This window comes from Pseudonaja textilis, chromosome Z (assembly GCF_049901715.1).
Source record: "Pseudonaja textilis isolate UNSWEBS1 chromosome Z, rPseTex1.2, whole genome shotgun sequence".
NCBI lineage: Eukaryota > Metazoa > Chordata > Lepidosauria > Squamata > Elapidae > Pseudonaja > Pseudonaja textilis.
Genome location: NC_142008.1, coordinates 50985633 through 51003244, shown reverse-complemented (window position 1 = coordinate 51003244; position 17612 = coordinate 50985633). Strand labels below are relative to the sequence as shown.

Genomic DNA, 17612 nt, shown 5'->3' with positions numbered 1-17612 from the left:
TGCGGCCACACTTGCTGGAGGCAGCGGCCTGAGTGGCACCTGCAAAGCACCTGCTTCATGGATGGTGGGATGGTCTATTGCAACAATCACACCATTAGGTAAGGGGAGCCTGGGGCGCATCACTGGGCCTACTGCTCTTTTTGCAGATTCCATTACCAGAAGAAGTGGTGCAGTGGCTAGGGTTGGTGGAGCAGCCGCCATGAGGCTGCCCTGTGTGGATAGCAGGTGTGACCATTAGGTAAGGATGTGTGGGGCACATGGGGCAAATTCCTCCTCCCTTTCACCTCCTTTTGGTCTCACCTCACCTTGTGTTGTCTGCACTGCAAGCAACCAAAGGAAATGGCAGAGATCGGCCGTGCAGGCACTTAAATAGGCTTATTTGGGTGAGAGGGCTTATTTTAGTGCATGCACTCAAAATCATTATAGGGCTTAATTTCAGGGGAGGTCTTATTTTTTGGTAAACACAGTAACATAGTTATTTTGTATTTTAATCTGATTGATAATCTCTCTTTTTCAGTGATGTTCAGATTTATTAGCTTTTAACATTCCGAAACTGGTAAACAAGGTGGAAACTAGCTCCAGATAAGAAAAGTTTGTTAGTAAAGTTGGGGTCTGGCTTATCACTTTTATGAACTCTAAACAACCTTTTTCCTTACCTTTTGCCCCTTCGGACCTCACTTTAGTAAATATGTATGTTACTATCCTGTCCATTCAACTCTCCTCTTTCAAATTGCTTTGTTGGGTTAACTATAAAAGAGGATGTAAGCTAAAGTTCTGAATTCCCTCTTTGAGAGGAATCCCTTTTGTCTGAATATTCTGGTAAGTTGTAATAAAATGATTTTTCTGTCTCGGTTTGTCTTATTTGAAAATTTGCGTGCCGAGCAGTGGTGAGATTCAAAATTTTTTAGTGCCGGTTCTGTGGCCGTGGCTTGGTGGACATGGTGTGGCTTGGTGGGTATGGCTGGGTGAGTGTGGCAGGGGAAGGATACTGAAAAAAACCCATTCCCTCCCCACCCCACTAACTTGCTTTCCAGCTCCATTCTCCTGTGCAGGGCAACAAAAGACGACCCAGGCGATCAACTGGGACTCGGGAGGCAGAGAATAGATAGGGCGGGGCTAGTCAGAGGTGGTATTTACCAGTTCTCCGAACTACTCAAAATTCCCACTACTGGCTCTCCAGAACTGGTCAGAACCTATTGAATACCATCTCTGACATCAAGGCATGAGCCTGAAAAAGCCATATTTAGTCTTCAACAGTTCATTCTCATTTCCTTCAAATTTTGAGTGATTATAATGAAGTTCATTAACCTTTTTTTCTAAATGTCACCCCATGCAGCACCAACTAGTAGCAGACATATTATTGTTGTTAGTTACGAAGTCATGTCTGACCCATCGCAACCCCATGGACAATGTTCCTCCAGGCCTTCCTGTCCTCTACCATCCTTCAGAGTCCATTTAAGTTCCATCAGGCTAACTCATTCTGTATCGTTCCATTTTTCTTTTGTCCTCAATCTTTCCCAGCATTAGGCTCTTCTCCAATGAGTCCTTCCTTCTCATTAGCTGGCCAAAGTATTTGAGTTTCATCTTCAGGATCTGGCCTTCTAAAGAGCAGTCAGGGTTGATCTCCTCTATGACTGACCAATTTGATCACCTTGCAGTCCAAGGGACTCACAGGGGTCTTTTCCAGCATCATAGTTCAAATACCTCAATTCTTTGGTGTTCAGCCTTTCTTATGGTGCAACTTTCACAGCTATACATTGAAACTGGGAAAACCATTGCCTTGACTATATGCACTTTGTTGGCAGGGTGATGTCTCTGCTTTTTAGTATGTTGTCTAGATTTGCCATAGTTTTCCTCCCCAGGAGCAAACATCTTTTAATTTCTTGGTTTTAGTCCCCATCTGCTGTGATCTTGGAGCCAGGGAAAATAAAATCTGTCACGACCTCAATTTCTTCCCCATCTATTTGCCAGGAATTGAGAGGGCCGGATGCCATGATCTTACTTTTCTTAATGTTGAGTTTCAAGCCAACTTTTGCACTCTCCTTCACCTGCATCAAGAGGCTCTTTAGTTCCTATTCACTTTCTGCCATTAGAGTGGTATCATCTGCATATCTGAGGTTGTTGATATTTCTTCCGGCAATCTTAATTCCAACTTTTGATTCATCTAGCTCTTTTCTCATGATGTGCTCTGCGTGTAAGTTAAATAGGCAGGGCATCAGTATACAGCCTTGCTGGACTCCTTTCTCAATTTTGAACCAGTCAGTGGTTCCGTGTCCAGTTCTCACTGTTGCTTCTTGACCCGCATGTAGGTTTCTCAAGAGACAAATAAGACGGTCTGGTACTCCCATTTCTTTAAGTACTTGTCACAATCTGTTGTGTGATCCTCAAAATCAAAGGCTTTAGCATAGTCAATGAAGCAGAAGTTGATGTTTTTCTGGAACTCTAGCTTTCTCCATGATCCAGCATATGTTGGCAATTTGATCTCTAGTTCTTCTGCCTCTTCGAAATCCTGCCTGCATTTCTGATAGTTCTCAATCCACATACTGCTAGTACCTAGCTTGTAGGATTTTAAGCATAACTTTACTAGCATGTGAAATGAGTGCAATGGTGCCATAGTTTGAATATTCTTTGGCATTGCCTTTCTTTGGAATTGGAATGTAAATTGACCTTTTCCAATCTTGTGGCCACTACTGAGTTTTCCAAAGTTGCTGGCAAATTGAGCGTAGCACTTTTACTGCATTGTCTTTTAAGATTTTGAATAGCTCAGCTCAAGCTTTGTTGTTGCTCAGATTTCCTAAGGCCCATTTGACTTCAGATTCTAGGATGTCTGGCTCGAGGCCAGTGACCATCCCATCATGGTAATCAGGAACGTTAAACTCGTTCTTGTATAGTACTGTGTAATTTTGTCACCTCTTCTTAATCTCGTCTGCCTCTGTTATTTTGTCTGCCATTTTGGTCCTTTATCATGCCCATCTTTACATGAAATGTTCCTTTCATATCTCCAATTTTCTTGAAGACATCTTTGGTCCTCCCTATTATATTGTTTTCTTCTATTTCTTTACACTGTTCACTTAAGAATTCTTTCTCTTCTAGCTATTCTCTGGAATTCTGCATTCAATTGGGTGTCTCTTTCTCTTTCCCCCTTGCCTTTTGCTTCCCTTCTTTTCTCGGCTATTTCCAAAGCTTCCTCAGACAGCCATTTTGCTTTCTTGCCTTTCTTTTTCTTTGGGATGGTTTTAGTTGCTACTTCTTGTACAATGTTGCGAACATCTGTCGATAGTTCTTCAGGCACTCTATCAGACCTAATTCCTTAAATCTATTTGTCACCTCTACTGTATATTCATCAGGGATATGGCTTAGTTCATATCTGAGTGGCCTAGTGCTTTCCCCCACTTTCTTCAATTTAAGCCTAAATTTTACAATGAGAAGCTCATGATCTGAGCCACAGTCAGCTCCTGGTCTTGTTTTTACTGACTGTATAGAGCTTCTCCAGAAATAGTCAAACTGATTTCTGTGTTGACCGTCTGATGATGTCTATTTGTAGAGTCATCTTTTGGGTTGTTGGAAAAGAGTGTTTGCTATGACCATCATATTCTCTTGACAAAATTCTATCAGCCTGTGCTCTGCTTCATTTTGTACTCCAAGGCCAAACTTTCCTGTTATTCCAGTTATCTTTTGGCTTCCTACTTTAGCATTCCAATCCCCCATGATGATATTAGTGTTCCTCAAAGAAAGCTAACAATGCTGGCAAAATACTTGCAGGGTTACAGAATCACTGAATTCTCTACATTTATGTGTAATTCCGCCCCCTATTCATATTCCTGGGGCAATAACATGTACTATATTTAGGAAAGTATAAGGAGACTGTTCCTAATCTGCCATATAAAGTAGGAGTTTAGTGTATGTTGGTTGCAACTATATTATGCTTAGCTTAATGCTCTTCAGACATAAATCCTTGTCTAACTTTTTATCATTTAAAAGCAGTTGCATCTTTAACCACTCAACTCTGAAGGCATTAATAAAGATACACAGATATACACTGCTCAAAACAATAAAGGGAACACAAAATAAGACATCCTAGATCTGAATGAATGATATATTCTCATTAAATACTTTGTTCATTGCATAGTTGAATGTGCTCACAACAAAATCACACAAAAATTATCAATGGAAATCAAATTTAGCAACCTATGGAGGTCTGGATTTGGAGTTACACTCAAAATTAAAGTGGAAAAAAAACACTACAGGCTGATCCAACTTTGATGTAACGTCCTTAAAACAAGTCAAAATGAGGCTCAGTAGTGTGTGTGGCCTCCACGTGTCTGTATGACCTCCCTACAACGCCTGGGCATGCTCCTGGTGAGATGGCGGATGTTCTCCTGAGGGATCTCCTCCCACACCTGGACTAAAGCATCCCCCAACTCCTGGACAGTCTGTGGTGCAATGTGGCATTGGTGGATGGAGTGAGTCATGATGTCCCAGATGTGCTCAATTGGATTCAGGTCTGGGGAATGGGCGGGCCAGTCCAGCCTTCGACTTACAGGAACTGCTGACACATTCCAGCCACATGAGGTCTAGCATTGTCGTGCATTAGGAGGAACCCAGGGCCAACCGTACCAGCATATGGTCTCACAAGGGGCCTGAGGATCTCATCTCTGTACCTAATGGCAATCAGGCTACCTCTGGCGAGCACATGGAGGGTTGTGCAGCCCCCTAAAGAAATGTCACCCCACACCATTATTGACCCACTGCCAAACTGGTCATGCTGGAGGATGTTGCAGGCAGCAGAACGTTCTCCACGGCGTCTCCAGACCGTCACGTCTGTCACATGTGCTCAGTGTGAACCTGCTTTCATCTGTGAAGAGCACAGGGCGCCAGTGGCGAATTTGCCAATCTTGGTGTTCTCTGGCAAATGCCAAATGTCCTGCACGGTGTTGGGCTGTAAGCACAACCCCCACCTGTGGATGTTGGGCCTTCATACCACCCTCATGGAGTCTGTTTCTGACCATTTGAACAGCCACATGCACATTTGTGGCCCGCTGGAGGTCATTTTGCAGGGCTCTGGCAGTGCTCCTCCTGTCCCTCCTTGCACAAAGGCGGAGGTAGCAGTCCTGATGCTGGGTTGTTGCCCTTCTACGGCCTCCTCCACGTCTCCTGATGTACTGGCCTGTCTCCTGGAGGCGCCTCCATACTCTGGACACTACGCTGACCGAACAGCAAACCTTCTTGCCACAGCTCGCATTGATGTGCCATCCTGGATGAGCTGTACTACCTGAGCCACTTGTGTGGGTTGTAGACTCCGTCTCATGCTACCACTAGAGTGAAAGCACTGCCAGCATTCAAAAGTGACCAAACCATCAGCCAGAAAGCATAGGAACTGAGAAGTGGTCTGTGGTCACCACCTGCAGAACCACTCCTTTATTGGGGATGTCTTGCTAACTGCCTTTGCTTTCCACCTGTTGTCTATTCCATTTGTACAACAGCATGTGAAATTGATTGTCAATCAGTGTTGCTACCTAAGTGGACAGTTTGATTTCACAGAAGTGTGATTGACTTGGAGTTACATTGTGTTGTTTAAGTGTTCCCTTTATTTTTTTGAGCAGTGTAGTTGGTTATATACATGCATACATACACACAATGGCACAAAGAAAATCTGCTGCTTTATCAGTTGAAATAATCATGCTTCATTGTGAGTTATAGGATCTAATTTTAACAGATACATTGTGTTCTATTTGTCTAATTTTAATAAAGTATGGGGCTGCTTTACAGCACAGAAACGGAATAAACTGTAAGGCTAATTAATTATTCATAACACAGACAAAAGGGATAGTTCTCCTCTCCTTTTCTCATAGCACCAAGGGTGTTCAAGAGTTTTCAGTGACATATACAGGCACTTGATACATCAGAGACAAAGGCCACCATTTAGATCCGGGACATTGAACTGAATAAATTATAGTTCAGTTAACCTTATTTGAGTTATATCCCACCTTTTATCAAGGAGCTTAATGTAGCATTTTTTATTTTAAAAAATTATATCCCCCCAAAAAACTCATCACAATAAGTCTAGGAGGCACATAGTGTGCAGTTTTGCATATTTTCCCAGAACAGCCCCTTGAGATCCTCTGGCCACAATAATTCAGAAAACTATGGCAATAAAATTGTACACTAAATGTATAATTAATGTCTAATCTGATGGGTATCTTCATCCAGAATCTTCTCAGTGGGAGCTGTAACACTTTAAATCCAACAAGGGACATTGGTAATTTTGTATTCTAGTCTCCAAGCTCCGAACTGCAGTCCCTCCGATCATTGCAGTGGGCCATTACCTTGGAGGATGATAGGAGTCGAAACTGTCCGTAGTCCAGACCAGTATGAACTACTGAACTATCTACATTGATAAAGCTGAGGTCAGTCAGGCCTTGCTCCCATACTCGCAAGGACTAAAAACCAGGATTACCAAAATTGGGTTTTTAAAATTGGTTCGTTGTGTAGAACTAGGTTTATGTGAGCGCGAAATTAGGTTTATAATGAAACCCGGTCAACAACTCTAAGATACACACCACAAAAAGACACATTTGTCCTACTAAATAAACGCCGTTCCCAAGAGACCAGGGACGTCCCAGTTTTTTAAAAACAAACGGATAAGAAAAGGAGGAAGAGTCTTATTGACAGAACCTGCCCCCCTCTTTTTTTTTCTTTATAGGTTCTGCTGTACGCCAAGACCAGATCGGTGAAGACACGAGGAAAGTGAACGGCCCGATATCCCCGCGCGCCATTTTAAGCGCAAATTTTGTATCCTTCTGTTCGTGGCTGCTGTCACACAAAGTACCCTCTTTGTTAAAATAGCGGGAACAGGAGACGAAACGTTTTATATTCACTCTCTTGAATGCCATATCGAGGTAATAATACTCAACCGACCCAATCCACCCTCTACAGATTCACAGTCGAACTATTCCAGTGACGCCCTAACTCTCTGTGAGGGAAAAAAACACTAGTTTCCTCGTCCCCTTACTCTTTCCCTCATGAAGCGCCTGCGTGCAATCCCTCCAGCCGCGTCCCGCCGTTTACTTAGTCGCCGCGACGTGTGGAGTCCGCCTTTTTCTAAGAGGAAATGCACAAGACGACAGGCGTGGAAATGGCGGATGGCGGCGGCAGCAGCAGCTTTAGGTGGGCCCGGAGCGAGAGAGAAGTTTAATTAGGGCAACCTGGCTTTTTAATGCAGTGATTGAGTTTGGGGGAGGGTGAAGGAAATTATCTCTGGTTCCTGTGGTTGGGGTTTTTCTCAATACAGCTTTTTTGCATTGTTAGCTTTACAATAATTCGAATAATCTTCCATCGGATTTATTGCCAGCGCTGTGTGCAAAAGTTGCGAAGTGGGGAATCTGCGTAGGCGGTAGAGTGGCGTCTCCGCTTTCTTCTGGAGAAGGGTCAACGAAACTCGGCTACCTTGACATCTTCCTAGTTGCATTAAACCCTTCAATATCTCAAAAATTAAGAGGATAGAAGTCAAGTTTTATTTATCTATTTTTTCCTAATTCCTCCCCTTTCCCCTTTCAGTTATTCCCGAAGAAGAAACTTTGGGTTATTATATAGTATCTTTACTTGAATGGCTTTCTTAACACTGTCTTCAAATGTTTATTTCTTTTTTTACAAAAACGAACTGAAACAATTGAGGTTGAGCTTGTTTGGAAACAAAACCACTAGCAATTCTTATATTGTAATTATGTTGACCAAAGAAGAATTGATGTCTATAATTTGGTGAACCATAGTTGAATGTGAGTTTCTAGGAAACTCATAGTTGGCTTCCTGAAAAGCTCATTTGTTTCTCAGGTCCAGCACACTTTGCCTATTCTGTTGCCTAAAACTAATTCAGAAATATTAGACAATTAATCTGCATGCATTTAATTTTGTTTGTTACTAGAAGTTGGGATGGAAACCCAAATTGGACAGACAATATCTGTAATAACTCTTTAAAAAATGAGTGTAGGGACAGTAACCAAGTGTTCTCTTTGCTAGAAATTTCCAGTAAAATTTCATAACTTAAACACTTCTGAAACAGTCATAAAAGATAAGGATAAGCAGAACAGAAATTTTGTCTCTGAGAAAAGAGGAATTGCCATAATACAGACATAATGCTGGTCAGCTGTGACTACATTCTAAGCATTAAACTGGAAAATGAGGTTTTGATAAAAGGAAGAGTATCGAAGAAGAGAGTATCAAGCGTGATGAAAAGGGAATATGATACTGCTTTGCAAAATATGCAGCAATCAAAGGGTAGGAAAAGAAGGTATAGGAGTTCTTCATTGAAAGGAGACATACAAAAAACATATACTAGTTCTTTACTAGAACATGAACAAAAAGCAAAGTTTCACAAAAAATGCAAAGAATTTAAAGAAAAAAATGCCAACATTCCTTGTTAATGAGAGGATTACACAAGGAGATGAAAAGGATGGGACTTGTAATGATTGATTTAGGTTCTGAAAAGGTATCAAGAAACCTGCAGAAAAGCCATAGCCACTTAGCCTCAGAATCAAAATTTCAGCATAAAACATGTAATTTTAGGAAGAGAATTAAACCAATTTGACCAGTACAAAAGTGGAACAAAAGTCAAAGAGTAAAAGGAACCGTAACCGAGAAGCATGGTACTTCAGTAATAATAGATTTAAGGTCTGAAAAAGCACCAGAAAACCTGCAGAAAAGCCATAGCTGCACAATTTTATTTTGCACCAGAACAAAAACCGGACAAAAATCAGAGAATAAAGAGAAGCAAATGTAAATTAGAATGTATCATACAGAACATAAGGGTATTAAAATATAGCGAAAATTTCCCCAAATCACAGATACGTGTAAAGTACCCAGTCAGTGTGAGGTCAACTGCTGTGTCACATTTTTCAAATAGCTGTATAGAAGGAATAGAGAGTCTAATGAAAATGCCATGGTGAATTTTGTAAAACAAAAAGAACTGACTCTCAAAATTGTAGAACAATATAAAAGTTTCAAGGCAAGATTTATTTGATTCTATAGCAGACTTTGAAGAAAATAAATGCAGAAATAATTTAAAAGAAGGAATAAATATGATGGTAACACAAATATTTTCAAAATCAAAAATGTTTACTAGAGATGGTGAAAAACAAAGTTAGAAGTCAGAAGTGTTACAGAGATCCTGGAATATAGCCAATGTATTTCAAATAAGAAAATAAAGAATAAATGGATTGTAAACCTAAAGAGGAGCTGTTGGTTACTAAAACAGCGGGAATTAGTAAGGAAGAGACAGATGGAAAAGATGAAATGGTGTCTTCAACTGATTTTAAACAAAAAATCAAAACATTTAATAAGGATGCTTATTCCCTTTTCATCTGAATACAGTATATATTTTATGACTTTAGGATTGAATTTCTATTTTTTGCAACTATTACTCCCTGCTTGAATCTAAATTTAAAAACTTTAAAATGACTAAAATTAAAATTGGGATAGTATAATGAGTAAAAAATTAAGTTAGGTTATATTTGCAATTGAAATGAAAACATTTTACAATATTAAACTTTCTTCAAGAGATGTTGGTCAAAGCTCCAGCCTTGAAAGCAAGCATTTGAGACCGAGTTAAGCTAATTCCTGATAATTTAATGCCCATGCCCATGCTGTTTCTTCAAATTTGAAAGTGATTTCTGTTTTGGATGGACTTTTAAAAACATTTATCAATGTAGCCAACAGTGTTAGTATTTCATGATCACTCACCTAACTACTACCATAATTGGGTCTGACCTGCTTTAGCTTTTTCAAGATCAAGTAGGGCTTCTGTCTAGCTGGATACTAATTCTTTATATAGAATGGGTAATCACATCTGGGCATACTTGTCTATATAAAGCTACTTCTTTTATATTTTGGCTGGAAACTATAAACACTTTTCTAAAAATTAATAACTTTTATTAATTCTCTTAAATGTGTCACTTTTTTTGCAGTCTGCTGTATTTTACACTAAATTAAAGCTACATTAGAATTAAAATTCCCTTGTGTAGGATTTATACATGATTGCATAATTATTTATTTTAATGTTTACGGTTACTTTATTAAAAAACATATGTAATAATCATATTATTGTACAGATAATCCTTGACTTGCTATCAGTCGTTTAACTACTGTTTGATATTACGACAGAGATATTTCCTAGAGATATTTATGACCCATTTTTGGAGTTACAGCAGCTACAGGCCATTCTCCTTGTGGTCACATGATTGTAGTTTGGATGCTTAGAAACCAAGTCATCTTTACAGTTATTTGCAGCTTTGTGTGTTCGTATAGCCACAATTTGTTACTTTTTTGTCAGTTTCCAGCAAAAATAGATAGGGAAAATAGTTACTTTTAAAAACTGTGGCATTCAGTGAATGGCCATTATAAAAATTGCTCATATCTACAAATCAAGACATGTGATGTCTTGATTTACAATTGTAATTCCAGACTCAAATTACAGTTATATGTTGATTTAATTAGTACCTGTACTAATTAAAATAGACCTAAAGTAAATTTAGATGATGCTAGATATTTTTCTATTTCTAATGGCATTAAATAAACAATATTTATAAATATCTTTTTATAGTGAAGTATTATGTATATATATGTATATATATATATATATATATATATATATATTAATGATTATTTGTTTTTTTTAATCAGGAGAAGATACCCTTGACATTTTAAATATGGAAGGATGCCATGTACACTCCTGACTATTTTAAAGAACTGCAATATAGAGACAGCATTAGAACAGTCTGCGGGTCTACTAATAACAGAGGCAGATGAGATCAAGAACAACAATTCTGTTAAACTTTGCTTTTGGAAGCAGACTAAAAAATATTGTAACACTACATTCTTTGTCAGAAATACTGCATGTCCAGAAAATTTTGATATAAGAATACATAAAAAGAAAATTGAAAAAAGCACATTGGTGAAATATCAGAATGAAAAAATTGAATAACTTCTTATGTATAATGTTCCGCCCTGCAAAAAGAACACAGTAGTAAAATCATTTGATTGTTATTAAGACGTCGTTACAATCTACAGGTATCAAGCCTCAAAGCTTTAAAATTAATTGTGGATCTCCGCATACTGTGTTTGATCAAGAAAAATCCCCATCATCTAAGGGCATGGGACAGGATGAACTTAGAAGTATCCCTAATGTAATACATGATATAAAGTTAATCACACAAAAAGACGTTTTCAAGAGAAGTGTCCAACATACTAAAAGTCAATATGGAAAGTGAATCATGGAAAATAAATTGTCCACGGATTTTAAAAAGCCAAGCAAAAAAACTAAAAATGCCAGAGGACCTAGAAGAATCATCAGTCATGAAAGTTCTTATAAATGAGGATATTTCCACTGAACATGGAATACCAGTAGAAGATAATACTGTTGCCATAGATTCTGCAGTAATTTCAGAAAAACTAGATTATAATGAAACAAGTATCCTATCTTTATTAGATTGTATACCTGATTTACCTGATTTAAGTCTGGAGCTGCCTTCTCAAAATCAAGTTGACACCATGTCTAGCAATGAAACAGCAGACCAAGAGCATGTCATTACATACAGTTACAATATTTTTGAGAAATCGGTAGTTCTCAAAACAGACAAGAATGAATTAAAAGAAATGAAGACATTTATTGACTTCAGTAAAATGGATGAAAAGAAAACCATAACGGAGACACTGGATAGTGAAAAAGTATGAACTGTAATAGTAATGCTGCTCCCTATATGAAAAGAAAAAGGACATGTAACATAAAAATGAAAAAAACTGGTAGGAAACCACAACTGTATAGCTGTCAAAGGACAATCCCAATTAGTGGTAAAAATATATGGCTTCGTGAATCATGCGCAAGGACATCCTTGTGGGTTTGTAAAAATCATGCATTGGATTCACATACAGGATATTTAGAAGAAACTGATTCAGTAACAAAATGCAGCAAATTGGAGGTCCATAAGCCATTGGTAGATAGTTGTAAAATATCTATAAATACAATGGAATGTGTTGAAAGTTCAGACTCTGTATTACATAAAGGGAAGACACTTTCACCTATTACCGAGAATAGGTTTTCTTCTGATGATATGGAAAGATCTAAACAAAGTACACTTGGTACTGAAATTGCAAAATCAAAAGTGATTTTGAATTTATTAAGGAAAGAAGTCAAAGAAAAAAATCTAAATATTCAGAAAGGCTCATTTGCAGGCATTAGGAAAAAGAGGACAGATAATCCAAAAGCATCAGTTACCAAACAAAAAACAGTGTTGAAAAATTTGGCATCAGGAACTTGGTCAAATTTCAAAATTCCTTTAGTTAAGGATAAATGTAATTTTAGAAAACCACAAACTGAAACATCATCCAAAAAAGATGCTGACAATTCTTCAAATGTTTTAAAGAATGCTCTTTCTCGAAAAGAAGGTAGAATTGAAGTGGCTTCCTTTGTCAAAAATTCTAGCTCACAAATCCAATCTGAACAGGAGAATTATACGTCTGCGCTGGAAAAATACATACATCAATTCAACAGTGATATCTCTGGAAACTTTTCTAAGAGAAGAGTTTGTAATACTTTTGAGAGTATTTTACATGAGAATAAACTAAAATCACCAACTTTGAATACTACTCCTTTCTCTTTGAGTACTGAAAATATAGAGGAACAAATGCTAAATTCTGCTTTGGCCTCAGGAATTATTGATAAAGTTAATGTCAACAATAAGTTGGCACAGGACAATGATGACATTTGTACAGATATTCTTAAGGCTTACGAAAATGATATTCTTGTGATAGATGTTATTCAAGATGACCCTGACCTGTTTGGAGATAATGTTGAGAAAGAAGATGACTATGCAAATATTCATAATACTAAAAACATTTATACTAGTGACTTTTCAGAAAAAGATCTGGAATGGAAACCGAACTCTTCTCAACTTTCAAAAAGCAAGCATTTGAAATCCATTAGGTAGGCTTGTTGCTTTGAATGTTGGTTTTAGGGGTTGGAATAATCAAGAGAATACCATACTATACTATATTAAAATTGTTCACAGAGAAATTTGAAGCATGTCAACGGTAACTGTAAAGCAAACATGTCTTCTAATATCTTCTAATATTAGGATTTTATATGATTGTTTTGTTTTAAATATGCAATAGCACTTACATGTAGTAAAGAATCCAGCTGTTTATGTTCAGACTTATTTGAGTTCAGTTCACTTTATTATACATTACAGATAGAAGTACAAGGTAGATTGTGTTCTTAAATGTGAAAATTAAATACAAATTATTTTGCATTATTTTTTTTCACTTAAACACCTAGATAAATCTTCATGCCTAAATGGATATGTCCATAGTGCAATAACATCCATTTTAGATGGTGGAACTATCAATATAGTTTAAGTATTTTAGGTTTGACCCTTATGAGATAAGGTTATACAATAAAAAAGCCTAATTTTAGAGAGGAACAATTCTCCAGAATTATTGGGTATTTAATAAAAAAACAAGCATAACTGAAGAACCAACTTAGAAAACATTAACTTTGACTTTAAAATAATAAAATATTGCATTCATGCATCACATCAACAGTTCAGACTAAGATGTTACTTGTATGACCTGTGATAGAATACTCTCTTGCCCATAAGATCCACTTTCCTCTCCAAACTATTTCCTTCAGATTCTTAAAAGACTACTCTCATTTATTTGTTCTTGATGTTACTTCATCTTCTAGATGAAAATTCTTTATCTAAGTGGCATTTTCTGAACAAATTAGTTGGAAATGTAAAAGTAGTTTATTTCTTGGTTATTCAGTACCTGCATCTGATCCCATGTTATTCCTGAACCAAGTTGCATGTATTTGTTATAATGATTGAAATTGATGAAATTGCTGTACGTGTAGCTACTACATATAATGAATTTGGTGTAGTGCAGGGGTCTCCAAACTGTAGTTTGTGGCCTATATCTCCCCCTACCTCCCAAAGGTTCCTTCCAGCCTGCCAGCTCCTCCTATGTGCTGTGCTTTGATCCTTTCCAAGCAGTGCAGGGAGTGAAAGCATGGTTATGTTCACCACTGTTTGAAAAGGAAAGTAGGATTTCCATGATTTCTCCAATGTGGGGAGAGGGTGCTGGAGAATTGCTGGATGAGGAAGGGGAAGCATAAGTTATGAGTTAAGTAGAGTGTGTTATGCTGCACTGTTTTAATAGGATAAGAGCTTGATACATACAATTTAAGTTTTATAAAATCTTTCATTTACAGAGAAAACTTCATTCAAAATTATGAAACACTGAAATTGGATGAAAACGCTGATGGTTTGGTGATACAAGGTAAAGAGTTTGAAATGGAGAAAAAATAGTTTACATAATTTTTGACAACATAGTTAATTTGCATAATTGTGTAATAAAATAAATTGATGCGTATAATATATAAGTATAATGCACAGATCTAGCAGTGGCGCAGAAGATTTTGGAAAGAATAGATTGTTATTTTATAGGGGAACTCCAAACAAATACAGTTATTATAAGGTAGTCTTTGACTTGTGACCAATTCAAAGTTATGACAACCTCAGAAAAAATGCTTTACCTATATTTGAATTCAATTTTGGTTCTATTTTTATTTTATTGGAGAAAATTAAAAACAATTTCATTTAAAAAAAATGAAGACAAAGCACAAAACAAAGCATTAAAAAAAATAGTTTACATAATTTTTGACAACATAGTTGTCAAACTATCAATAGAATAGAATAACTTTATTGTCACTTTGAATGTATATTAATTGGCATACATTAAAATGCAATTTTGTTGCATATAGCTCTCAAAGGATTACCACCATTACATAACCATGACAGAATAAATAAATACTAAATTATGCATATTACTATTTATATTATATGACACAGAAACGATACAGTCTAGTTTAGATATATTCATATACATGGCGAGAAAGTTTTTACCAGATAGATGCATAGGGAAGAAAGCTGTTACAGAATCTAGTAATCCTGCTAGAAATATTTCAAAACCTCCTCCCAGAAGGGAGCAACAGAAACAGACCATAAAGTGGGTGTATGGCAGGGGTGGGCAACTATGGCCCTTTTATGAATTATGGACTTCAACTCCCAGAATTCCTGAGCAAGCTATGCTAGCTCAGGAATTTTGGGAGTTGAAGTCCACAAGTCATAAAGGGGCCATAGTTGCCCACCTCTGGTGTATGGGGTCTCTCACAATACTTTGAGCTCTAAGCATATAGTGCTTATGAGCAATATCCTCAATAATGGGAAGCAAGCTTCCTATAATAATCTCGACTGTCCTTACCACTCTCGGTATGGACTTTCTATCTGAGGCACTGCTGCCATCAAACCAAACAGTGATGCAGTTTGTTAAAGCGCTCTCAATCTTGCTCTCTCAATCTGTAAAAAGTGGCCAGGACAGAAGGAGAAAGATGTGCTCTCCTCACCCAAGAGAGGAAATGAAGACAGTGGTTTGCATATTTCATTGAGGAGGATGTGTGGAGACACCAAGTCACATTGTTAGTTATCTGCACTCCCAGATGCTTAATACTGTTAACCCTATGCTGGCTCTTTCTAAAATCTACAATGAACTCCTGTGTTTTATCAACTTTTAGAATCAGGTTACTTTAATTGCACCAGTCCACCAGAGCCTTCACCTCTTCTTTATAAGCATCTTCATTGTCATCCTGGATAAGACCCACCACTGCTGTGTCATCCACATATTTCCCAATGTGATTTGTATGCAGATTTGGCATAGCGGTTATGGGTCATCAAGGTGAGCGGTAGGGGACTCAAGACGCAGCCCTGTGGGAAACCTGTACTCAAGGAGATGGAGTTGGAAACATTGAAACATCCCTCCGGTTGAATGTTGATCAATATTACAATATTAATTTCCCATCCCTTACAAAACAAGCCCACCCCCCAATTTTTAAAAAATGAAACATATTTGCAAATTATTAACTTGTAATCGATATACATTAATGACAAAATAGTAACAAAAACAATAATAATAAAAAGGCAAGATTAAAGTTTCCAAACCATCTATTAATATACTCTTATTCTAATCAACTTGTAGAAAATTTCCCATGGCATTTTATCTATTCCAAATCATTCTGAGTTAACAGTAATTCTTCCTGAATTAAGTTTTCACATTTGTTTCTTAATACTATCTCTTATCAATTGTGTGGTTAAACATAATAAATTGAACTTCCAAAGTCAGTCTATCTTCACAAAAAATGTCCAGATAAAATTGTTTTCCAGTTATATGTAATAAATCCATGTCCTTCAGTCCTGGGAAAAATCTATCACTTCTTCACTCACTCAGGTTGCTTCTGTTATAAAAAAATGCTGGCTTGAACTTCAAGGAGGTGTATACAATCAACTCTGTTCTAAGTCTGTACAGTACATTTTTCCCCCAACAGATCTGCTGCTTTCAAATCACATTCCTTTTGGGGACCTAATTTATCAAGAGCTACAGACATCTGAATATTTTCTATAACTATTATCAGTTCATCAGGCTTTTGAAAAAACCTTTTCATTAAGGATTGCATATTACTAAATGGTCTTTTTTCAGATACCAGCCACATCCTGTACTTGAACTAATGAAGGTCATACCTTCTACAGATGTGGGATCATAATTTGGGTATTTGGCAACTGACTCACATTTACATATGATTGCAGTAGTTTGCAATCATGTGATGATGATTTGCAATCTTTTTTCAGCTTTTTGCCAAAAAAATCCTTTGGGGAAGTTGGATTTGCTTAACCACCAGCCCTGTGATTCAATAATTAGTGATTTGTTATCTGACCTTGGTAAAAAATTGTTGTAAAATCGGGTTCAGTCATGTGATTACTTACGACTTCACTGACTTTGGAATTGTGAGTTATTCAGATATCTAAAATTCAGTATTTATGCTTTTCTATTAGCAAAATATGTTATTTTCATCCCAAGTTAGGGTTAAATATTCTTTTTCCAAAACATTCTGAATTTTATAAGTTTAAAGTATATAAAATCTGAAAAGATTCAGGGGTAATAGAATAGTGAGATATCTCAGATGCTGCCTACCAGAGCTGTTTTGACCTTGCCTGTTTAGATTTCTTATAGAATCCCTGCCTAAATTGTTTTACTATAATATCAGTTTCTTCTCTTATGCTTTTCCAGCACACTATTCACTTTAGTCCTCTAATGCATTTTACTTAAATAGTCCTTAATTTAAATAAGAATAGTAAGGTATTTCATATCTTGTCCAGAAGCCAATGTCAATTGAGAACTAACAATAATCAGCGTATGGGAGGTAGTTAACCATATTCAGTTATATTGTTCTTTTTGTATGTTCCAGATTTGAGTTTTATTTTTAAAACCGGTTCAGACTCATTGTTATCACAAGTCAGTCGATAATCAATTGCATCTAGTATTTATTACTTTTCAGTCCATTAATTTAAAGAACAATTAACAGAAAAAAAATATTGTAGGAAATAAATTTTGTTGTTAATATTGTTAACTCTGTTTTTGTATAAAAAGTTATGGTCCAATTAACATGCAAGCCAAACATACATTTTATGTATAATGCCATAATGCTCCCCTTATCTGTGGCTTGCTTTGTATTT

The 17612-nt window shown here is 37.0% G+C and overlaps 1 protein-coding gene across 5 annotated transcripts in view; it reads left to right on the top strand.

The window, feature by feature from the left end:
* The first annotated feature begins 7069 nt into the window (after window positions 1–7069).
* TOPAZ1 (testis and ovary specific TOPAZ 1) overlaps window positions 7070–17612 on the top strand; it is an 85263-nt gene continuing 74720 nt past the window's right edge. For 3 of the 5 annotated variants that reach the window (XM_087917753.1, XM_087917754.1, XM_087917756.1), the window contains exons 1-2: window positions 11625–12973; window positions 14258–14325. In XM_087917753.1, coding sequence (XP_087773879.1) covers window positions 11721–12973; window positions 14258–14325 — 1321 coding nt within the window. In that variant the 5' untranslated portion in view covers window positions 11625–11720. Of the gene's footprint in view, window positions 7168–11624; window positions 12974–14257; window positions 14326–17612 lie in introns of those variants that run through there. The other 2 variants (XM_087917755.1, XM_087917757.1) reach the window with 2 other exon arrangements.